The sequence below is a fragment of the Lissotriton helveticus genome, chromosome 5_1 (genome assembly GCF_964261635.1).
Source record: "Lissotriton helveticus chromosome 5_1, aLisHel1.1, whole genome shotgun sequence".
In the NCBI taxonomy this organism is placed as follows: domain Eukaryota; kingdom Metazoa; phylum Chordata; class Amphibia; order Caudata; family Salamandridae; genus Lissotriton; species Lissotriton helveticus.
The window spans coordinates 652,229,732-652,254,526 of NC_136065.1; the positions used below are offsets into that span (position 1 = coordinate 652,229,732).

Here is a 24,795-nt window from a genome sequence, read left to right on the forward strand (position 1 = left end):
ACCATCAGAATATGTGGACCTTGTTCCTGGCTAGCTCACAGTGTGCCATCTGAACCTCTAAACCTTACAAGATACCGGATGGTGTCTGCAACCTCAGAACATGACAACCATGATTTCCCCCAAGGAAATTGAATATACAGATCTACTCTACCCTTTCGTTGTTAACTAAATGTAAATGTCAATGTCAAAGGTATTTGTAGAGCGCACTGCCACCAAGCGGTTTCCTGGCGCTATCACTCATACCGCTGTGGAACCCTTCCTGGCTTTCCCTGTAAAGTGTCCACTCCTGGGCACCCCCAGGGTGAAGCCAGGCATCCTAGCGCTGTTGGGGCCGGTGTGGAGGTTATGCAAGCTATTGCCCAGAGTTGCAGCGTGGGGCCCATGATTGGAATAGGCACCGAGGCGAGAATTGTCAAGTCCGAGGAAATTGAGCCCAAGACCCGCCGAGGCGGGAATTGAACCCTGATCCCGGGCCAGAACTCTGCATCAGGGTCTGCCGCTCTAACCATTGAGCCACACTCCTCCACTAAGGCATGGCCAAAGGGAGACACAAGAAATGGACAAATTGGCATTTTGAAACATTTATTGAAGCAAGTGGATTCTTGTGTAAAATACGTGTGCTGGAATGATTAGTGGAAGAAAATAAAGCATATTAAGTAGCATGAAGAGAATGGTGAACAAGATGAATAATTCAACCATTATAGTTATTGGATTATAAGGATATATATAATTGTACTTCTAACCAGAAATACCTATCCTAGAGAGCACAGGTTGGATGCTGTTCTGCCAGATACCTTAGAGTTGGCTAACTCCCCCTTTACCTGCACGCATGTGTCATCAGGTAGTCAGTCTAGTGTAGAACAGGCTGCTGTCCCCTCTATGGATAGTGAGGATATTCAGCTGGGATAGAATTCAGGCACTGGTTAACCACGACAATCTAGAGAAACGCTCCTCTGTTGAACAAAGGCATGGTGCAGTTTATATAATATAACTGTACCCATTGTTCTGTGCCCGAACTCTACTCCGTCTGTCATTGTCGATTCTACCCACCCAGAGATCCAGAGATGTTGAAGAACAGACAACAAACAAGGGCAGTTTGCGCAGTGTATCTGGTCCTTGGACAAAACGTACGACAGGATGATAATGTGCCTACAAAGAAATGTATCTGTAAGCAAACCTTTTCGGAGTACACTACCTCATATGGGCTTGCAAGCAAATGTCTGCTTAAAGTAATTGTTTACAAAGATGTCAACTTTAGAGGCGAACCTGTAAAATGGAAATATTTGTGTACAGGGCCTATTAACCTCACAACAAAGGGAAGGCAGCTGGACTGAATAGCGTTTTGGTGGATTTTTATAAAAAATCTCATTAATCTCTAGGCACCTTTCCTCACAATGGTATTTAATGCGACTGGAGCCGGGTCCTCTCCCATCCCCCCAAAGCTCCCTCCACACACACTGGTTCAGAGACTACCATTATTCCTAGCTAGATGAAGGGCAATAAAGGCGATCCGTCCCGTTATCGCCCCATCTCCTTCTTGGACTCATCAGCCAAGTTATTGGGATGAATCATCTTAAAGAGGCTTGACAAAATTCCATCCTAACAAAAGCCAGTAAGGGTTCAGAAAGGGACTGGGAAACAGTTGAGCATGCACTGAACCTCGATCTAATAGTGGGAAAATACACAAGGGCGATGGCTAGATCTCTTCATTTGTTTTTTATGGACTCGAGAAGTGCCTTTGACCTGGTTAATCATATGAAGTTATGGCACATTATGAGAACTTTAGAGCCCCAGAGGAAATAGTCATACTGTTTACAAGGATGTATTCGAATGTAACAGCAAAAAGTACAATTTGGCCCTAATGGGGAATGTATACCCCCCCCCCGCCCCCATAAAGGGGGGAGTAAGGCAGGGGTGTGTTTTGGCATCTTTTCTATTGAGTTGTCTATAGAAAGCTACCTATATTGTTATAAGAAGACAGTGCTGTCCTTCAGTCCAAGGCAGTGAGTGGCTTACAGCTTCTGATTAATACCTCTGCGGTACATGGCGAGTCTGAACCTTAAGGTGAACCTAAAGAAAAGTTATACAATGGTCTGTGGTAACAAATACCTTAAAAACCTGTTCACACTTTATAAACCCAGTACCCGATTTGAGAATTTTGACAATCTCAGATTTGGGAGTTCTTTTCTTAGTAAAGGATCCTGGGGGAAAACACAGATCATATCCCTACTAACCTGGTTTGAACAATTGAAGGAATATTTAAATTTGCAACTAAGTTAGGTTGTAAACCTATTAGAGAAATGTTACCAATATATAGAAGTAAGTGGTTAGGAGCAGCCCTGTCCGGGGCAGGTCTCTTGGGTTTTGGTTCAAATTCAAACATTCAAAGGCTAGAGAAACAATTGCTTAGATGCCTTCGACATTCCATATTCAACTTGCTGTGCCAGCTATCCACAAAGATCCAGATATCTCCTACATTGAGGACACATTATATATCATGCCAGCTTTTCTGGTGAGGTGTTGTGGAGTAAACCAGAACCCTCTTTTACAAGGGACATCTTAACAGATTGTTTACCACTGGATCATGTCCTGAAGTCGCCGAGTTACGCAATATAAATGTTATCTTATATAAATTCAATTAGCAATATTTATTCCCCAATCCAAAGATGATTCTGAGATTCTAAAAGAGAAATTAGGACCTCACTTATTGCTACTAGAAAGCAAGAAAGAGTCTGAGTAGGGTCCAAAGGTCTTCTGTCCAAGGCTCTTCCTCAGATTGAATGCTCAGCTGGAATCCAATCTTATTTGCTTAATGGTTTGTCCATGTCATAAGTATATTCTTACACATTCCCGTTTAGGTCTAGTTTACCACCTGGTGGGATTTCCACAGATTAGACATTGGAATAGAGATATTCCGAAGTGCCTCAATGATGGGTCATCATCGCAATCTACTGTGCACCTTATCTTGTTTTGTAAATGTTATATTAATTAATGATGACAGTTTTAAAAACCTTTATTTATACAGAGGGGCATTGTTACTTATAAACCTCCATTTCTTTTTCTCACCAATTTGGAGGATCCATTGGTCTGTAGCGCCGCTGTAAGTTATATCCTACAAGTAATGCATTTAAGGAAAAGTTTAAAGCACCTTGGAAATATGAATTATGAACTTCTTGATTTTAACGGATGTTCTTATGCTGTATTTTACACTGTTTTTTACCTTTTTAATCATAACTGTCTGATGAAAGTTTAATTATATTTTCTTTTATGGTTTAGTTATGATATAACCAATAAAGATGTGTTTTGACAAGTCATACACACAGGTTAAGGAACAGGCTTGTAGCCACTTATTTTGTCAACATCAATTCTAGATTTTAGTAGTACCACTGCAAGTGTCTTTGATAATACAACTACAATCGTCCCAATCAGAAAGCAAGCTCAGATACAGCCATGAAAAAGTGGTTCCAGTAGGCGAAACATACCTGCCAATGTCAGCGAAGCCTGGGATGTAGGCCTCCATCATTTCCACAAATGTTTCCATGTCAAAGTTCTCCTCACAAGATTCTGGGGATCCAAGTTCCTCCAAGACACTGGTGATATAGGAAAAGAACACCTCATCCATCGAGCTGGACAAAAGGACGCAAACAAACGCAGAGTGAGAAGATGCAAAAATGACAGTTTAAGGCAAAGTCTAAACCACATACAAAATGGATACACAACTAGAATACATGGATAACAAAGACAACAATAGTGAAGAATTCAAACGATAGTACTAAGGTTAACAGAATGAAAGCAAACCGATGTATACCTAAGATCAGCCTCTGGGATGTGTGACTGGATGAAGCAAAAGAGGGAGTCTCTTATTATTTTTTCTAATTCCATGCTTGATGGTCGGATTCCTAAAAAATAAAATAAAAAAATAATGTACTTCGAAGGAATCGTTTAACAAACAATATATATATAAATTTGTGTAACTTTTCAGTAGGGCATCTTTCTTATTGAACTATTGGCACGGTAGCTAAGGATACACAACTGGTTTCATCACATAGTGCTTCTGTCTGGCTATAACCCATTAAGTCAATGTTTATCGGTTTCACTTGACATGGCTTTAATTGACCTAGAGCATCCCTTAATGTCAACTCTGCTCAAATTCTGGTGAATAATCTCGATTGAGCAAACCTGGGCGGGGGGAGGGGGGAAGGGGGAGAGGGGAAAGAACTTGTCGTTAAAAAAACCTTCAATGAGCTAATAAATAATTTGAGAAAAAGAAAGGGATGGTGTGGTAAAAAGAAAACTGGCATCATGTGAACAATGGATTGAGAACCATGTATCAATGTATCAGGGGCATAATCCATGGAGCTATTTCACAACAATTGGAACCCTCCTATCTGCAGGTTGCTTTGCAGCAAGCTGATAATCCATCTGAATATTTTAAGATTATGTACCTCCTTTACTCCTCAGTCACTAATGCTCCATGCTGGTGAGTTAAGAATAATGAGACTACAGACAACATATAGAGGAGTTGAGGCAATAGTTACTTGCAAAGGGATTAAATGAAAGATGTTTGGTGCAGGCAAATATCGTTCCGAACCTCTAACATTTCAAAACATTAAAATCTAGATTGACCTCTTGGATCATCTGCCCAGAAACCACAATTAGTCTCAAATAAAGGCAGTCACTTCACTGGCTTATGGCCATGCACAATACATTCATTAATCCATCCAATTTAGCATCAGAGAGATAGTGCTACTTTGGAATCTGCTCATTCCTCGTCAGAAGTACTACATCACAAAGATGTTCAAGTCCCACCTGGCTAAGGGCACCCTCTTTCTTTCAACCATATTTAGAGGCGGTACTAGCTGAACAACATTGCCACTTAGAGACACTCTGCGGAGGATCTACATCTTCATCCAAATATTCACAGTAATCTTGCAAATCCTGGCTCTCTAGAGAGCAGAAACGGCATGCCTTATGCAGCACTTGCCGACAAGAATGGGTTCAAGAACAGAGAGCTAACCAAATTATTTAGCAAGGAGGTGATGTCTGTCTGGTCGCTCGCCTCGTGGGCTTTGGAGGAATTGATGTTCCTAGCGCCTGCTGGGTTCCTGGCTATCAGTGGAGGGGAACAGCATTGGGCGGCAGCATCGAGGGCTTATTGGTTGCACTGCTTCTGGCGCGCACTGTGGTGCCATGTGGGCTGTTTGGTGAAGGAACAAGATGGCAGCAGCAGTTAAGTGGAGCGCGGCTGTATCTTACTGTCTTTACTGGCTGAAGTTGATGGCGGGTGGAAGGGTAATGAAGGGCGAAACAATTTAGCCCTGATTACACAGCGATTTGGCCGGAGGAGCAAGAAGCAGACTGGTGAACTGGACGACGCAGTCGCTCTGCTACAGAGACCGCAGGTGCTGAGGGGCAACTATCTTTAGCCAGGTGTGTACTTTCCTTTTAAAAACAGATCTACAGACGTCAATATTTAATGTTCTTATGGTCACTACCCACTAAAGTGGACACATAACAGCCCCCCTTTGCATCCTGAAGCTCGTTAACAGCACTGTTGAACTGTAAAAATTACTATAAATATACATGAATGCAGGCACACTGACAAGTTTACTAAGATGAATAAAGACAAAACATCCAACATACCAGAGCATAGCCAGAGCATGGAACAAACTTCCCATTAACCTCCGCCTGGAGCCTTCGGAAATTATTTTCCGACGGCAACTTAAAACTCACCTGTTCACCTTATAGCTCACGTAATGCCTTATGCCTCGCACGGCTCTCTCCCCCAAAATGAGTTTCTCCTCTATCTTAGCGCGGGGACACGCCGAGATGGCGTACTTATTCCATGCGCTCTATAAATGTCTTTATTATTATTATTATACAGAACAACGCAATCATTATCTATCCTGCAGGTCCACAGGCACCAGTAAAGGTTCTGCTAAACAGACTGATACACAGACAGAACAGATAAAGGACGATCAGGCGAATGCTGGTGTGATGGCCGACATGTTGGAAGCCATATGAATTCCCAAGAATCTATATAAAACAATATAGACTTCATTACAATGAAGGTCAGTCTGCTCTGCACAGATGTGAGGAAAATTCCAGAGAAACTACAGAAAACCGAGTTCGAATTTATATCCATGTAGAGGTGCGCATGTTGAAAAAACTGTGGCAGCACCTAAAAAGCAGTGATGAATCAATAAGACAGGGCTGAGGATGTAGACAAGCGCTCACAGACGAACAAAGTAAGATTTGTTGGCTTTCCAGAGCACACTGAAGAGACCTCTATGGATGGCTTTCTCAAGACTGCATAAAGCAGAACCTTGCAATACCACATTTGTAACATAGGGCACTGGCACAGGCACCACCTCTTAGGGCCACAGCTCGAGCAATTATTGTCACATTTTTAAAATTGCAGGTATAGAGAATACTGGAGGGAAAGGCTGGAGGGAGGAAGAGAATGAAGAGGGAGTGCAGCGGAATACGTCTGCTGTTCAAGAACCACAAGATCATTATATATCCAGCACTAGAGACCTGGCTGTTTAGGCAGGCTTACTAGCCTTCCCCTTTCAAGTGTGCTCTAAGCTTGATTTGTACCATCCTTGTACTTAGCAGCAAGAAACCATTGGGTGTACATGAGCTCTGTAAGTACATTATAACCTAACATAACATTCAGACTACATTAGAAGAGTACAAGATAACACACAGCATTTTTACAAGTGAGGCAACAACTGAGAATGATTGGAATAAAATATATGCTCAATTATAGCTCAAAATAGAAAATCATGTTGGGTGGAAGGAGTCACTTCTTCAGGAACCCTGCAGAGTTCTGGAAATGGCTTGAACGATGAGATAAAGTAAGACCTTGCAGGACCACTGCAAGATTGTACGGATCATTGTATAGAGGCTCCAAAAGATCTGAGAAACAGTCTGCATCACACTTCACAGCTGAGAACTGGTGGAGCACGACCCTCACTTATACTAGTATAAGAACAGCACTCTTGTTAAGGAAAGAATGATTATGTGAAATGAATCTGGCCCTCAACAGGACACACCTTTAGGAGAGCAAGAAATGTCCGATAATGCATAGCCTTATAAACCGTCTGATGCTTCTTTTGCCTGAGAAACAGATACTGTACTGTAAAACTAGGACCAAACAACATTTTGAGGTGATAATAGTTCCACCAAGATACTAACAAAATAGGGAACTTTGGTTTTCTTCCTTGCAGGACAAATTCAGTAGGTAACCAACATCTTTAAAATGGCTGGAGAAGAAAGAAAATAGTCTCATAATTCACTGGCATACATACACACTTGTCACACTTGGTCAATATGGCACCCAATATTGCTGGTTGTACTCTTGTGGTCCTCTGCTGGGACACCCACACTGATTCAACATATTGAGTAGCACCGGATGACAGGTTTTAGTGTTTAACAGAATGGAATGAAAGCAGGAGTAGCCTGTGCAGGTAAGAGCGGTGGGGCAGGATGGGTCTCGACACGATGAGGGAAATTAATTATAAAATAGAATCTTGAAAGTTATGTTACTGTCCAATAGTATTTCTTGCTTAGGAGTTCCATGTGTAAGCTTGTTTAAACTTTGTGTCAATACCCATATTCGCATGAACATTTGGGTCACTCAGCTCAAAAATACCCTTTATATTGTAGCATCACATAGCCAGGCACTTGCTGGGGTTTGGGCACCAGGCCCTGAGCACGCCAGGTGGTTTGGCACGGGTAGTGGGGAGTAGGACCTTAGACCGTGTGTGGCACAGGGTTCACTGCCCGTGGAGGTTAGATGCAGAGCCTGGCCCCAAGACAGACAGGCCCTGCAGCCAAATCGTGTAGCAAGAGGCAGGACGCGAGGTGGGGTTAGCTGACCGTCGGGGGTTGGATGCAGACTCTGTAGCCAACCACATGCTGCGCAGACCAAAATCTGTGCATGGTGGAGGGTTGGTGCTGCACATGGTAAAACATTTTACATTCAAAATTCCCTAGTAACTCACTCAAAAAAGAAAAAGGTTAAAAGTGATGTAATAGTTAAGTGTGTAAATAATATTTTACTTTGCATTAAAAAAAAGCCTTAGAAATACCCTGAAAAGAAAAAAGAAAGGTTAAAGCTAATTTATAGCTAGATGGAAATCAGTTAAGACATACTATTTTAAACTAACAAAATCACAGAAATTCACCAGTTATAGTTAGGACTCCATGTTTTATGGTATTTTTTAACATTTCCGTCTGTATGTATCCAAATATATGGCCTTCACTTCTCTACGATACTATGGTTGGGCAACTACACATACATGAAAATGATACTGTATATTTTGATTTGGGTTTGCTTGTTATGTATTTTTCTTGACTTTATCCCTCTCCTTCACTCTTCTCTCGCCCTCATTTCGGTCCTTTAATGACTAAACACTTGGGCTAACCTTGGATTACTTCTGGTCTCCCGATATGTGATGAACTTTGTATTCACTGCACACTTAGCTATTACCATCAGCCTTGAGAAAGCCCCCAGGCCTGTGCCATGAAGGGGACGAAACGTGTTAGCTGCCTTTTTGAATCTATGATTTTTAATTTAAGAATACCACTGAATGGACAAAAGAATAGAAAGAAAAAAGAAAAGAAATCATAATGAAGAAATGTAATGCTCTAATTCAGCACTTCAGATTTCTCTAATAAAATGGAACACAAACAACGCGTTGTATATCAACTCAGCTCTGTCCTCGCTCCTTCCCTTTTTAAAAATATTTCTTTATTAATAGTTTGAGCGACAACAAGATTGACAACTATTTCTTTTCTCGAAGTTATATATAGCGCAAACTTAACCCGAGCGCTTTACATAAGCACCAGTTGCGTTACATGAGGACACATTAATTTGCCCAGAATCACAGGATGTGGAGCGTTGTGGCCGAGACTCAAACCTGGTTCCCCAGATTTGAAGTCCATTTCCCTAACTGTTAGGCTACATCCTCTCCCCATTAATAAGCAATAAGTATATTTGTCAGCTTAAGTAATACAACTATAATGAATACTACGTGTTCGCAGAAGGAATTTCGCTGCATGCATTATACTTAGATCGCAGGCTGCACTGCGTTATTCATGTGACCAGTTTCAGAAAGAGGTTATTTAATATCTAGATTTCACCACCTCCGGATATCTCTGCCAGTTTGGGGGGTGAGAAGTAACTGGTCGGCTTGTCCATGCAACATGCAGTACCTCTTGTTCCACCATAATGCCAGCGCGCAGGTCAGAGAGCTTGAGAGATTGACTGTGCCCGATTTAACCAGGGTGAAAGCAGTAATAGGTTAGATCCGGGGTGCAATTAAAGGCCCCTCCCCAATAGTTAGGTGCCAATGTATTATGCAACAGCGCTTGAGTCAAGGATTGTAGGAAGGGAGCCTGATCAGTGTTGGGTGATATGAGGGAGAGAGGAAGACCATCTAGTAAACCCTTCAACACGATGTACTGTATGTTCGAGTCAATTCTAGTGTGCAACACCTCTAAGGGCACTCCTGGTGCCACCCAAATTAAAACTCCCCTGGCATATCTGGAAAATGTGGTCCCTAATATGGTGCCTCTCAAACGCTCTAATGCGTCTCTTGAAGGAGCACTATCTGAATCTTGCGACTGCAGAGTTATAGATAGACACAGTATCGCTTAGTGTAAGCTGCTAGGCCTGGTACATTCCAGGTAATTTGCTGAAGTGAGTTCTCTGCTGCTACAAGAGTGTGTGTGTATAAAAAGGAAGAGTCATACTGGAAATAATGATGAGAGAATATAAGAAACTCCCATTTCTAGGCCAGTTCACCTAAGGGTGACCAGCCATTAGAACTGTAATGCAATACAAACAATACAAGTTAACAGTCTATACCAGTAGCAAGTGAGGGGTGGTCACACGTCGACAGCGGTGACCCTGTGTGGATAGGTCTGCAACCCTCAGCCATCGAATCAGTGATATTATTCTCTCAAACCGCAGCCACTACAGGTGTGATACATTCATATCCACATTCATATCCACATTTCTTCCAAACCTGTGAATTGCATCCTATATCAAGTCCTTGGCCGTATGAGGGGTACCGAGTGGGTCGCCACTCAGTAGAGCAGAAACTTGTGAGGCAGTCACTTCCGGGGAGTCATCGAGTTGGTTCTCTGCATCTGATCCTGTGGGGGAGGAGGCTGCCACATGCCGCCTCACATTTGACCCCGCCTGAGCCCTCCTTTTGACCGCTTGTTTAGTTGGACCGCGTGGGCGATGTATGTTACATGGTTTACGTTGCCTTTGTGTTTCCCATACAGAAGGGGGGATCTTTCTTAACACGCGAGGGGGGGCGTGATGCCTCAGAGTTCCAGCCAGGACCAGGCATCCACTAGTGTCATACAAAAGGAAGTAGTACCCTCGTGTACTATCCGGAGTGTGGTAGGGAACTCCAAAGCATATTTGATGCCATGGTCGCAGAATCATTTCTTTATCATCATAGGATGACCTGCGATGTTGAACTTCTAAAATATAATCAGGTAAATATACACTTGGGCATTCTCAACAGACCAGGAGCCCCTGGCCTGTGTAACCTGTAGAATATGGTCTTTGTCCATATAATTGAAAAGGTAGGCAACCACTGGCCGCGGAGGGGACCCGTGGGGGGGGAATTCTCTTAGGCAACAGAGAAAAAGGAAGGAATGTTTACCTTGCACAATCTGGTTTATGAACCAGTCTTCGAGGTACAGTTACATTATTGGGTCCTCTGCCTGTTCTGAGAGGCCCATGATCCGGACGTTGTTCCATCTGTAGATAATCTATTTCCTCCTGCATGGCCCGGAGGCGCTTGTCGGAGTCCGCCACATTGGGTCTCAAGGCAGCTACTGTTGATTCCATATTCTCAACTTGGTCTTTCAATTTCTTGTGAGCGTCCCTCAGGAGGCCCATATCAATGCATAAGGTGTCTAGATTAGGTTCAAGGGTCGATTTAATAGCCAACACAGCTGTCAAAAGTTTGTTGAAGCAGCGGAATGATCGGTAAACATGCCTACCGGGGACAAACCCACAGCATCAGTAGTATTCGTGGTCTCCTCACTCCCCCTGGGCACCAACCGCCGGGGGTCTTATCGGTCTTCGGTCGCACTATTGTGCGTGGCCAGGTATCGCCACAAATCAGTAGAACAGGTCGCGCTCGTAGTGACAAAATGCCAAGTTGAGTCAGGGCTGTACAGCAGTGGCGTAGGAAACAGCTGCACCTAGTAAACACAATGATCAGGGATAGGAGTTCTGCAAGAAAGACCCTGGTTGCCGCCGTTGGCGTATTGCCCAAAACAGTCCCCCAGCTACAGTGTGGGTGGTAGGCGCTCATCAGTTCCCAGGGTAACAGTATGGGGGATGTAACCTAGGACCAGTGGCTGACGTCTGTGTAGTCACACCAACAGAGATCTGCTCCACCAGAGTCCGATGGGCAAGACAAGCCAGCGCCAAGTGTTGTGCATCATTGGTGAAGGCGGTATTTGTTTATGTGGTATTTGGGTATGATGCAGGCCTCCTATCGTTGTGCACCAAACAGAGCCCCACGGGCGTACGATACACCAAGAGTGCACCACAAGGCTCCAGGTGAAAGGGCAAACATGCAACTGGGGGATATAGAGTCTTAGTATCAGAGGAATAATCTGGTTAGTTGGGGCCACTCATGTCCAGAACTCTCCAATACAGCGTCATAATTAGCCAGGCAAAATTCCCATACCCAGGGGCCAGCTGATCAGCCGCTATGGGCCCACAAGTGGAGGGCTGATGCTGCCAGGGATCCTGATTCAGGCTGCAATATGGAAGTCACTGCAGTAGCGGAGCCCACCCAACCGGGTCCGCAGTGAATGCTGCAGCTGATGTCCCACACAGACAAGGACACTTCGCCCAGAGGAAGGAGGAATCCATGCAATCCAGCTGCGTAGATTACCAAGATGCCCAGGACTGACCCCGAAGGGGGGGGGGGGGGGGGGGCTGACTGATATCTGCAGAGGAGCCGCAACCTTTATTGCCGGGGTCCGCATCCCTGAGCTGCTCCGCTGAACTTGTAGTGTAGCTCCTATTTTCCCAATAGGCTCTGCGCATTGGAATAGTACCTACAGCAGTAAAGGCCTAGGCCAGACGTTAACTAGGTCTACTACTGTCGATACTAGACTTAATTTTTGGGTTTGCCAGCTAAGCTCAGAGTTCGCTAGAAACTTTCTCGAATGTTCAGGAAAGAATTACCTCCCCTGATTAGACAAGAAGGGATTTAGTTTCTGACAACCATAGAACATGACAACTTTGCTCTCCCCTAATCAAGAGTCAATCTCCAGAGTCGTGTGAGCACAAGGCAATTATTTTACTCAGTCAGTACGTGCATTCTTAGTCTCATCAGAATGTAGAGAAAAGGAAGAGACGGGCGTGTTCAATAAAAGGTGTTATTTATTGATCAGTCTCTTTTCTCATACATGAGAAATGGATCGATATTATTGCAATACTTATAGTTAAGTAAAGTGCATACATTAAAAGCAATAGTATAAAATAATACTGTAAAAACATTGATATGGTTTCTGAGCCATATGATGTTTTAAAATGATTAAGATATATTTACATACACATATACATTTGACTAAACGTACTCAACTGGTGTTTCTAAATACGCCTACCCCGTGTACCTGACCCAAGTCTAATGCGTGGGCGGGAATAGAAAGTTACAGTTTAAGTTAAGTTTGTTTTTGCCAAGTGAATAACTAAAGAATTCTCTGTGAGGGGTTATTCAGTTCTGTACCTGGAATTTAGGATGAATGAGGAATGGTATCTCTTTCTCTGCTCTCGATATTCCAGGCTGCCTGCGAGGGCTACCCGGAAGCGCCGGTGCTGGGTCTCTCGGCTTGAGATAGCAGCGCGTCTCTCAGCGCGTCAGGAAGGCGGGGCTGCTGCCAGCGGGGTCTGCTTCTGCTCTCGGCTTCGGCAAGTATGGCTGCTCCGTCTCGTCACCACGCGTGTGTTTGCATAGGGCAAGGTCGGCAATATTTATACCTTAAAGGTGCCGAGATTGACGTAAGGATGGACATAGGTACGTCAATAAAGATGTCATACGACTTGCTCGTTAGCACATTCTTTTGCAAAAGTTCTCTGTGAAATCAAAACAATGGCCGCACGGATTATCCAGGTTGTCATAGGTTTGATTTGTTATGAGAACGTCGTATGCCTTATCAGGGGCTGGAGGAATGTCGCTTGTCTAATTAGATCTCAAGCGTTATGACCTAATCAGATAACACGTTCCTGTGCCGTAGTGTGACTGCGTCAGATAACGGTATCTGCATCATGGGGGCTGTTCTTGCCTCATGGGCTGACTGTTAGTTAACTTTGATAGTTAGTTTAACCAGAATAGGGTCAGGAATAGGGGGATCGATTCAGAACCTATAGAAATACACGACAAACTCACTGTGCTGCTAGGTTGCGTGACTCGTGCCGATGGCCCCAGAATCTGTCCAGCCGCCGGAGTCACAGGCAGCGAGACACCCCCGGTGTGGGGCAGGCCACACCCAGGAGCTGTTGCCATGTCCTAGGGGCACAGGAGCGGGCCGCAACAGAAGGCACGGGCACCTCCGTCCCACAAGCGTCCCCTGTAGACCGCAGTCAGCTGAATCCACGGAATCCAGCAGGCAAACAAGTCCTAGCGCCCGAGGTCTCCAACATTATTAGCCCCAGTTGGCCTCAGCACTCGGTCTGTAGTGCACCGGGATAGTGTCCCACTCCGATGGAGAGATGCATCGGGTGTTGCCACTGAACAGAGCGAGACACCTGGGTAGCAGCACAATCAAGTGCACGGCGGTATTTAGAGGGTGAATGCAGGATTCATCACCGGTCAGACACAAAGCTCTTTTCTATGCGTCTGTCGTGGCCGCCATCTTGAACATGCCCTGTCCTTCCTCCTTCCCTTAAAAATAAATACAGACAGGAAATACATTGTTTTCCATCTGCATTTATCAGTAAAAGCAGAAAACTGGGCACCTTAGTTAATAATTCTCAAGTAACTATAACTTGCCCCATTGCCCTGCACTGCCAATTACCTCACATATTACGTATCTCATGACATGTTCCATGACATCATTAATAACTTCACTGCAATATCTGTAACTAGATCACTGATGACAACACAGTGCATGGCGGGGGTCCGAGTTATAGTTTCTGGAGATAATTCTACCTAGTAAATTTCAGTGGTTTTGTAACGTCTCTTTAACCTTTTTTTTTTCCTCCAGTGAATATATATTTTACACACACACTCCATGGGAGTGAAAATAGAGGTGGCATGATAATGCGTGATATTGTGAGCAACCAAACTAATAAACCCATATTTATTACGACAAAGAAAATGTCTTCCCTTTATTACACAGTACAGCGAAATTGACAAAAGAAATGTGGTTTACCGTCCTACAGATCAATCAGGATTTGTAAAGCGCGGCTACTCAACAAAGAGCGTAACCAGGCGCTTGCAGGTCCCGAAGGATAATTCGAACAGTCAGGTCTTGAGGCCTATTCAGAATTCCGGAAGTGAGGTGATGGTCCGCAGGTGAGTGGGGAAGCTGTTCCAGGGCTTTGCTGCGATGTGAGAGAAGGAACGTCCTCCACTTCTGCTTCGGTACATGCAGAGAGTACGGGCAAGTGAAAGAGAGGCGGAGCATAGTCTTCTCAATGGTTGGTGGAAGTTCAGGGGGTGGTTAATGTATGCGGGTCCTTGGTTGTGTAGAGCCTTGTGTGCGTGGGTCAGGAGCTTGTATTGTCATCTCTTCTGTAAAGGGAGCCAGTAGAGCTGCCTGAAGTGGGGTGTGATGTGGGTTAGTCAGGGAAGGCCAATGAGGAGACTGGCGGCAGGGCGCTCTGTATGGCTTGAAGTCTCTGTAGGAGGTGTGCAGCGATTCCTACGTTGAGGGTATTGCCATAGTCCAGTCGGTTGATGAGGAGGGCCTGTGTCATGGTGCGTCTCGTGTCTAGGAGTAGCCACCTGAAGGAGGCGGAGGAGACAACGCTGATCTGTGATTTTATGGTGAACTTGTTGTCAAAAAGGATTCATAGATTTCTGACGAGGTCGGAGGGAGTGGGTGTGGGTGCTAGGTCTGATAGTCACCAGGAGTCGTTCTATGTGTTTCTGCTGTTGCCAAAGATCAGTACGTCCGTTGGGTCTGCGTTCAGCTGCAGGTAGTTGTTCTTCATTCAGTAAGCGGCATGTGTCATGCATCTGTGGAAGTTGGGCCTGGTGGTGGTGGGGTCTTCTGTGAGTGAGGAAGAGTTGAGAATGGTCTACCTAGGAAATTATGTTGAGACCATGGGATCTGAAGATGTTAGCTAGCAGAGTCATATATGCGTTGAAGAGCGTGGGACGGAGGGATGAGGCCTAGGAGACACTGCAGGTGATCTCCTTGGGTCCAGAGGTTTAAGGTGAGAGTTGGATGCTCTGGGTTCTTCCAGTGGGAAAGGAGGAAAAGAGGTGATCCATCTGAGCGTGTTCTCTTGGATGCTTACAGTGACAGGTGAAGTGGCAGTGGGTGCAGGTGTAAGGTCCTACCATGGAAGGTGGGTCGTCGTGGTGCTAGTGTTTGTTGCAGCATCTGGGGTCGAGGGTGTAGAGCTCGGCGATGGTTTATCTTTGGGGGCAGGAGGGCAAGGGGTTGTGGCGCTGGATGCGGTCCAGGCGGGGACGGGCACAGACAGGCGTGTCTGCTGCCTGGTGGAGCTGCGGCCTGAATTAAAGGTCTTGGGGGCTTCTGCTGGTGGGAAGAATAGTGAGTGGAAAATCTCCAGTCGGGAAAACCCTAACTCGAAAACCCGGGCAGCTGCGGTGTCACTGGATCGGTCTAGAACAAGCAAGAACTGGAGGCCACAGGCTAAAGGCAAGCTAGGTGTCCAGGTGCCTACTACAGATTACATTTCACAATGGGTTTACACAGCAAAACTCATAATAATCACAATCTATCAAATGAGATTTTCTTCCCTTCACAGACGTAAGCTCTTACATCCTGCTTTTTGTTGCACAGAGCACGACATGCTATATATTACGACTGGGGGCATTATAACCCCTGTATTACACTGTACATTAACACACAAACGTTATATATTTTAGACAGTGGTGGTTACCATGGTGAATTTATGGCTTTATACTTTCCACTGAAAAGGCAGAGGGATTGACTGCAGGGTCTATGATCAACCCACCATGAGCAGCCAACACCGCTACTCACAGCCCTGCAAGGCAGGTGTTGGCTGGAGAGTCTGGCCACTGTGCCTAAACTGCCACAAGCGACAAACTGCATGGTCTCACAACCTGCCAAAGGCCTTGTGTGATAGGGCTAAGACAAAGGGCCCACTCAAAAGTTTTAGACCCACTCCTTTCTTTACATTTGCTCCCTAAACTCGCCTCCCTTTCGATCTACACCAAACCTGAAATACGTGCAGTAGGTGTAATATGCAAACTTCCTGGCATATTTGATGCAGATTTTTCAACATTACAGCTAAAAGCAGATTAAAAGGTTATTGACCATTATGTAACATCAGAAATCTATGAATCCATTTTGACAACAAGTTCACCATAAAATCACAGATCAGCGTTGTCTCCTCCGCCTCCTTCAGTGATTTGATCCGTTTGAGCTACAAACAATTTTTTTGTTGAAATCCTTAGATTATGCAGCAGATGTATTATGTAGCAAATATGGTATTTGAAAGCGGTAAGCGTTAGCACACACCGAACAGCCCTGATAGTCAGCGCGAAGGAATCACGGTTAAGACCATTCTACAAGTTAAGCGCGACGCGTAATTTAATATTTTGTTCTCATTTTGTAAAGCGATACATTGTTACTATACACGAGTTGTTTGGAACTACACGCTACCTCGTCTACCACGCTATTGGCGATGATTGCTCAATCAATAGAATGGTTTAAAATTCTGAAACAGCCAACTATACCCGCTACAACGTTAAAGTCTCATTTTGATTTAGTTTGAAAATCCTTCGTTTAAGGGTTGAACACATTTCAACAAATTCCCTGTTATTTTAACTGATGTATTCATCATGTTTAGTTTATATTTTAGAATACTGTGGTACGTAATTCGATAGTACGGACGTTTATGCATCATTTACTGTAAAAAAGATAATCAGCGAATGTGAGAGTATACAATATGTACAAGGAATGCTAGAGGTGGAACATTAGAATGTTTTATTTATTTTTCTCTTGTAGATTTCCCTGATGAAGGCATTTATTGCCGAAATGCATTGGAATATAATGTAATGAAACCAAATCATATAAACCATGGAATGATGTTCATTTAAATTGCTTTTGATCATCAGAATATATGTTCAATTATGGAATTGAAAAGGAATACGTGGAAATTCGTGTTAGCAGAATCCTCGCACACTTCTGTGCCCCAGGAGACACCCACACAGTCTGTGTAGGTGCAACCTTTATCTATTCAAGTATCTACTCCAGTGCAGGGAGTACACCTGAGGAGCACGAACAAACGAATACTTAAGTTCTCTATATATTCGTAGTGCGCAGTCATATCACAGAAGCAAATATAGTACAGCCATAATAAAGTGGAAAACATTTGCAAACTAGGATATTTTGCAATTCATGTTTGAACTGCTCTTGTGGAAAAAGGGAGGAGAAGTGGGGATGACAGAAACTGCATGGCTCGGAGACAAATGGCTTGTGATTCCACTTTTAAGCGTATTTGGCATATTCTGTGATTGGAAACATATCCCACTTTGTGAATGTACTTCAATGTCAATAACTCATATTAAACATTAAATAAACATGCGTATATATTGATTTAATAATAACGTAATATGCTGTAACTGGTCAGTGAAATGCCAAACAAATATTAAAAGTAGGGACGTTTTGCTCTTTCTGGCCATAGCTCCGACTCCGTCCACAGACCCAACTTTTAGGTTATTCTCGCCCTCAGATTCTTTGCCCACAGTTCTCCTACTTTCCCTCCCCCCACTTTGACCACGGATTTCGGCTTATTGCGTTTTGAATGTTGAGGCCTTACGAACTGAAGTGCTATCGGAGCCTGACTGTGGGGTTAAGCGTGGAAGTCGCAGATCATATTTGGCACAGATGGGAGCTGGAGCTTGAAATTAGGACTCACAGACTGCATAGGGCACTTTCCCTGTGCCTTCCACTTCACAAATGAAGCCTAGCAAAAGTAAGAGATGACACTGTATCAGGAAAAAAATGCTATTTTGCAGTCCCCAACTTTCCTTAAGCACAATAAGCATTCTGGGATATGTAGTCTTGCATTACATCAGCTTAACCAAGTGAACTAATAAACCTGAGAGCAATGTCAGGGAAAGCCCATGACTTGACCGCTGTGTCACTTATGTTACCAGAGGACTTCATAATATAATCAAAGGTAAGCCACGCTTATTCAGGTAGCACTACTCTGACCCGGTATAGAAATATGAGGGCCCTTTTTTTGGCACGCCAAGTGTAAACCAAGTGGCGCCATTATCAAGCCTGTACCATTAATGGCCTGACAATGTTTCCAATTTAAAACTTTATTTTCCCAGTTAGGCCTGTTGTGCCTGTGTATGTGATTCACAAAAAGTGCAAGAGATTTACTAACAGTATTGCACCAACATTTGAAATATGTCTAGCTTTTATGACCCCACTGCACCAGTTGGCACCCGGTCCACCTTTAGAAATCCCAGGCCAGCTAGGGCATCTTCTTGATAAAACGTGTGCACGTGCTTTAGCAGCACATGCCCTCTGTGCTGTCTCTTTGTGCTGGTCTGCGATAGCTGTAGGTCTTCTTGAATTAGGGACACTTGTGGGCTTTAAAGGAAAAATTATGCTTTTGAAGACTGTAAAAATTTGATTTTCGGCTGAGTGACTTTGAATTTCAAAGCTCCAAGTGGACAAGAATCATAGATGAGGTCAACAGCCAGTGGTGGCTCTTGAGCCAGCAGCCCTTTGCATTTTGGTACTTGTAGTTTTAAGTTGTCTACTATAGGCATGGACTTCAAAATCCAGGCATGCAAAGTACAGTGGGCCAAAAATCGAGAATGGCCTGAAGGGCCGACATTGGACATGTGGCCAATTGGCAGCTAGGAGCGTAACAGCTCCAGGCATGAATGTGGGGCCAGTAAGAATACTTCTGTATTGCATATCGGGGTGCAAACCCAGCAGGCAGTTGAAAGGTCTGTACACAACACTGGTGATGCCTCATCTGCAGTATTGGCTCAGTCATGCAGGTCACATCTAAAGAACAATGCAAAATTATCAACGGGCCAGTCAGGGACATATTCAGACACCTTCATTCAGGGGGGACAAAGATATGCAAGAACCAATAAAACAATGAGGAAACATGCCTTCCCCATCCACACACTCAGGATCTGCCACTACATCCCTGTATCCATCAGGACCACCCAAAGGATTCTCCTAGTTAGGAACGAGCTGAAGATGCAGGTCTTTAAAGAACACTAACTCACAACACAGTAAAGATGCCACCTCCCATTGCAGAACCCTGCATCTCCCACCCAGATTCACGTACTGGTTGGATCTCTGCCTTTGACCATGTACAGCACTCTGTTGCCTTTCAACTACATGTGCACTTAAATACCGCAATGTGAAAATGATGGCACAGCGTTCAAGCAACAAGTCCTGCCTGTGAAGGCTCTATATTATTGCATACTGGGGGAGGGTACGTGGGGGGAGGCATGAATGAGAAACAACAGAAGCTGTACACAGTGCAGTTGGGAAGCATTCTTTAGAAGTGGAACCCTCCGACAATTACAGACAAGAGACTGGTAGCTGGTTATGCTCTGAAGCAACGTTCACTCTGATGGAAATAGTAATGCAAGTACCCCAGCAGAAATAACAAGGATAGTAGAAGATATATTAAAATGGTCTCAGACCAACGCCAGAGTCAGTTGTGCGGAGTAAGAACAGTTAACTTGGGAGACTGTTTTGGGTAGAAAGGAGACTCGGAGTGGAGGTTGACATGGTGGCCTTATTTTTGGTCTTATGTAATGTTTCTGTGCTACGCCATGGGGAAGGGAGAAGGCTGGGGTTCTTGTGTCTTGCAGATAGGAGAGGAATGGTGTATCTGCTCTTTAGGCAGGAGACAATATACAGAAAGATTCAGACTAGCCACTCTTGCATTTCCTTTGTGGGCTGCAAGCTAAGGATGCTTAATTTAAGCTGGTGGCTTCAGGTGGGGCCCAACTGAATTATTTTTTTAGAGACCGGTACAATTTTTAAACCATCAGACTGGAAAACAGAACAAGAGAGAGAAAGGCATCAATGGGTGTGGGCAGGAGGTGGAAGGTAAATATGGGAAACAGCGAAAAGGGAGAAAACAAAGATGAGAAAGAACCTACAAGAGTGAATGGAGAAAATGAAAGTGGATGAAAGAGCCAGGAGCTGAAATCGAGTAGGCAGCCTTGGTATTCAACAACTTAGCTCCGCCATTAATTCCCTCACTACCACCCTTTAACAGTGCCCCTCAAGTCTCCATTACCACTTTCTCAGATGCATTTAATTAGTTATATAGCGCCACTCATACCAGTGTACAGTGTCAGAGCACTTTACATTACACACACTACACAATCAATCAGTCATAGGTGTGTAAATCAGTGTATAAGAAAATATTACATAACACCGAGGACTACAAGGTGTAGGAGTCGCATGTCATCTATACCACATGACAGTATAGTTTAACCCGTTGGCTGCTTCCGCGATTTCGCCGCAGTGCGGCCGTTTTAAAAAACAGGGGCGGCAGTGTCGGCCATTGGCCGACGGCAGCACCAGCGAGGTAGTGCTGCCATCGGCCAATGGCCGACGGCAGCATGGAAGGGGTTAAAAGTGCTCGGTCTCAAGAAGCACAAACTCAGAATTTAAAACATAACACCATAGTTGGGGGTTCTCTTTAATAATCAGAATTGATTTATATCCAAATGACCCCATTTTCTAACATTAGGATTTCATGCAGCTCTTTGATGAAGGTTATTAGGTCACTGTTGTATGTTAGGATTTTAACTTCTAAACTGCAAGTAACAAAAGAATCTCTCAGACAAAAGCAGTAGCCCACTGACCTATTTACATTATATGCACTTTGTGATCTACATAGTACAAGTTCTTTGCAGCAGGTATATTAACCCATTGTGGCTAGCTTACTATGAGTCAAAACTTACACTAGAAAAACCTCCGATCTCTCTCTATGAAGAACATTAATCACTGAAGTTATCTTGACATTTTTCTTGTTGCTCGAAAATTGCTGGAGACCAGGAATGCAGCAGCAGGTACTTTCCAAACCATAAGGCACTTGCAAACATGACGCCCCCACCCGAAGTCAGCGACCTTTGCTTGCTTGGTTCATGAAGATGCAAGATTCATATACATGTTTTTTCCACATTTGGTCTAATTACTATGTGAACGTAAACAACAACAAAGCATACTTTCAAACTGGAACTACATGCCTGCCTTTCTTAATATTTCACTTCAATACTATGCGGTTGTTTTCGTTTTACGGGCGTAGGGTCTCACGCATTGGGCGATTTGTATAGGGTCACTGGAAAGTCCACAAGGTTGGCCCTGTCACCATAGCTGCCAAGGTTTCAGATTGCCATGTGTGACATGGTCATCATTTCAGAGTAATTATGAGTGACATTCTAACGACTATGAGTGACACTTTCTCTCGAGCAAAATCAAGCTATGAAGATGAGGTAAACATACATAGGAGACATTACACTCATTTAAGGAAGGAGACACTCTAAATTAACTGGTGCACAGCGTAAGAAATAATTGTTAAATGACTGCCATTTATCATAATCATGGCTAAATCATATACTTAGAATCATACAAATATTACAAATATAAGAAAGCACTTTTGCAATATTTTAAATCAAGGCTCTGCACACAAGCCCAGGAGCTGTGTTTTTGTGGTTTTGTGTTGTTTTGAGGCTTGTACTTCCAGCCTTTTCCAAACACAGATTACCAGCCTTTGTGGTGGGTTCCTCTTTCCTGGCAAAAGCAGGAGAGCATAGGGTCTGGGCCTCTCTCTGACTTCACGTGCGTGACCTGTCCCAACAGGGAACTGATGTCAGAGATGCCCCAACGTATGCCACCTGACCGAGCGGTGCCAGACACAGTAACTGTAACATACTTGAGCCGCAGATGAGAGTAACCAAATATACATGATACTCGACAGCAGTGTTTCAAGCAAAAAAAACACGGACGCCTCACGCCTGGAATCCATCGGCCTTTGCTGTGTGGGTAAAACTCTTGGGAAAATGAGTGTTGTCTTACTACCAGGTTTCTTTGATGTTGATGCTCCGAGACTTTGTAGATTGCCGTCTGCTGATCTGTCGATGTAATGCATGTTTTCCTATACGTTTTAAACGCTTCCTGAGTTGCAAAAACTATTATCTAATAGGTCGGAATATGTTTTAATATAATAAATGCCATCAGGCTGCTAATTATTTAACTGCCCTGGAAAAGCGAATAGGTACTTTTATCAAATCGGGGGCTTCTGCTCAGTAAGAACGAGGTCTGGGAGCCATATGGACGTGAGCAAATTTAAACATTTAAAAAACAGAACTCTTGGTTAAAAAGGAAAGGATGAGTAGGTCTATTATGTATATATTCGCCAATGCAATTGAGCATGAGCCTAATGCTTTTTTTTACTGACGTATTGTGGGAAGTTGGCCTGGCATCTGATGTCCACTATTCTAGTGGGTACCTTGCACCAGTCCAAACGACCCTTACTGATGGTAGGTTTAGACAACCTTTATAGAAAGCTATCCTAGTGTTAGCTGTGGAGAGCAGCCTTCAAGCTAAGTCTTGAAGGAATGTAAAGCAGCTTGTTTTACCAGTCTATAATCTCTTGAAAGATCAAGTGGAAGTACACCACACAAGGTATATATCAAATATATATGTATTTATTCTAAACACAACCCCTCTGGTCTCTTTATGAGGCTAGAGGCAAGAGTACAATACAAGGACTTTAAATAGCACACAGTAAATAGCACAGTATGCGTTATGCCCTAGGGGCCTCACAAACCATATTCTAAAATAGTGGTATAAGAACCATGGGAGGGATAGAAGCTAGGCTTAGGGCCTGTAGAACCGCTGGGGCAACCAGGAACCACCCAAGGTAGGGACGCAGGAGGCCCAAGGGGAACGCGTGCAGTGTCTAAACACAGCCACGGATCACCTATTGATTTCTATGGAGAAATTACAAGTTACAATTTTAAAGATTAAGGACACTACAGGGTGAACTACGATGGAACCCATTTAGACTTTGACACTTCGAGAGCCAAGACCCACGGGAGCACCGGAGTACTCGTGTTACCTCACCCAGGGAAGCCAGGTGCATAGGTGTCTTTTGGTGTTGGGTTTCGTCATCGATTCCAATGGAGAGCTGCGAAGAAGTGCTGCAGGCGACCAGAGGAAAAGTGTCCGGGTGGATCCAAGGGTGGATCGGAGATCTGAAGAACCTGAAAGCAGAGTGGACAGAGTCTGGGTCACTGGCCAGTGACCAAGATGGCGACAGGAAGATGCCAGCCAATGTTGGGTGTTTTCAGGTGAAGTAGGTGAAGCTTGACTCTTCAGCCACGAGGACCAGGAGGCGTCGACGACGACCAGGAGCTGGATTCAAGCTGTCCCACGAAGGATGTCGAGTGCTGCAGCGTCGGAATCCGGATTGGACCCAACAGATCTTGGCAACAGCAACCCATGCAAGAAGACAAGATTGGCTTTGGTGCAGACCAGCAAGGTCTGAGGGACTCACCCTTTGGAAGAGAGTCAGGGCACGTCTGGAGCAGCCAGGAAAGCCCAAGAAACAAAGGTTTGTCCTTCGTGGGGACCCACTAGCCAACGGACTAGAGATCGCAAAGGAGTCTCGAGCTGCGGTGATGAAAGGGGACTCATGGGTCACTCGTGGAGTGCTGGCCTCTCAGCTTCGGTGCAAAAGGAACTCGGGGCAAGGGCAACACATAGCCCAATGCACAACTTCGGGAAACTTCGGGAAGTAGGTGCAGTTGCAAAATTGCAGGATGTCCAGGAGTTCCGGTCCCACGTCTCTTGTGTCGGCTGCGGGTCTCAGCTTTGCTGGGATCTTGCGTCGGCCTCAGAGATGTCTGGAAGTCGGTGTCCTGTGTCGCAGATTCTTTGGGATCCGGCGGGAGCCTCGAAAATGCAGACCGGCAAGATGCTCTTAGGTGCCTGTTTCAACAGGGAGGTCACTCCTTGACCCCAAGGGAGATTTCTTCCGTCTTTTCTAGTCGATATGGAATGACGAAGGTCCAAGATATATGTTGAAGAGTTTCGTCCAGGGTAACCTAAAGTCCTAGGGACTGGGGTCCTATACTTATACTAAGTTTAGGGGATGGACTAACTCCAAGGTCCAACCTATGGGAGGACCTGGGGAAGGGGTGGTTACAACCCTTCCCCTTTGTCCAGTTTCGTGTCAGAGCTGGGGCAGAGTGCCCCAGCAACCGGTTTGAACTGGGAAATGCATGGAGCACCTTGTGTGCCCCAGGCAGTGTCTGGAAGGCATTCACTGAATGCAACCCACCCTGCCCCAATTCACTAAAGCCTGTCTGGGGAGGTGCTGGCACCTCCCTGGACAGGAAACCTATTGTTTCGTCCAGCAGCAGGAGGTCAGACTCGTGTCTGTGGCAGCAGCATCCATTTTCTGATGGTGAGGCTCTGTTTAACTTCAACCGGGTTTACCAGTGTGTACAAATCTTCTCCCTCTAGAAGTGTGGAATGCTACTCCCACCACAAGAACTGGTGTGGGGGGTA

At 44.6% G+C, this 24,795-nt stretch overlaps 1 protein-coding gene across 1 annotated transcript in view; it reads right to left on the bottom strand.

The window, feature by feature from the left end:
• The window catches only part of CUEDC2 (CUE domain containing 2), an 89,414-nt gene that overhangs the window by 59,936 nt on the left and 4,683 nt on the right, over window positions 1-24,795 (bottom strand). The window contains exons 2-3 of the mRNA XM_078643051.1: window positions 3,809-3,899; window positions 3,483-3,626 (exon numbers count right to left, since the gene is read on the bottom strand). Of these exons, the coding sequence (XP_078499177.1) occupies window positions 3,483-3,626; window positions 3,809-3,882 (218 nt within the window). The 5' untranslated portion in view covers window positions 3,883-3,899. The remainder of the gene's footprint in view (window positions 1-3,482; window positions 3,627-3,808; window positions 3,900-24,795) is intronic.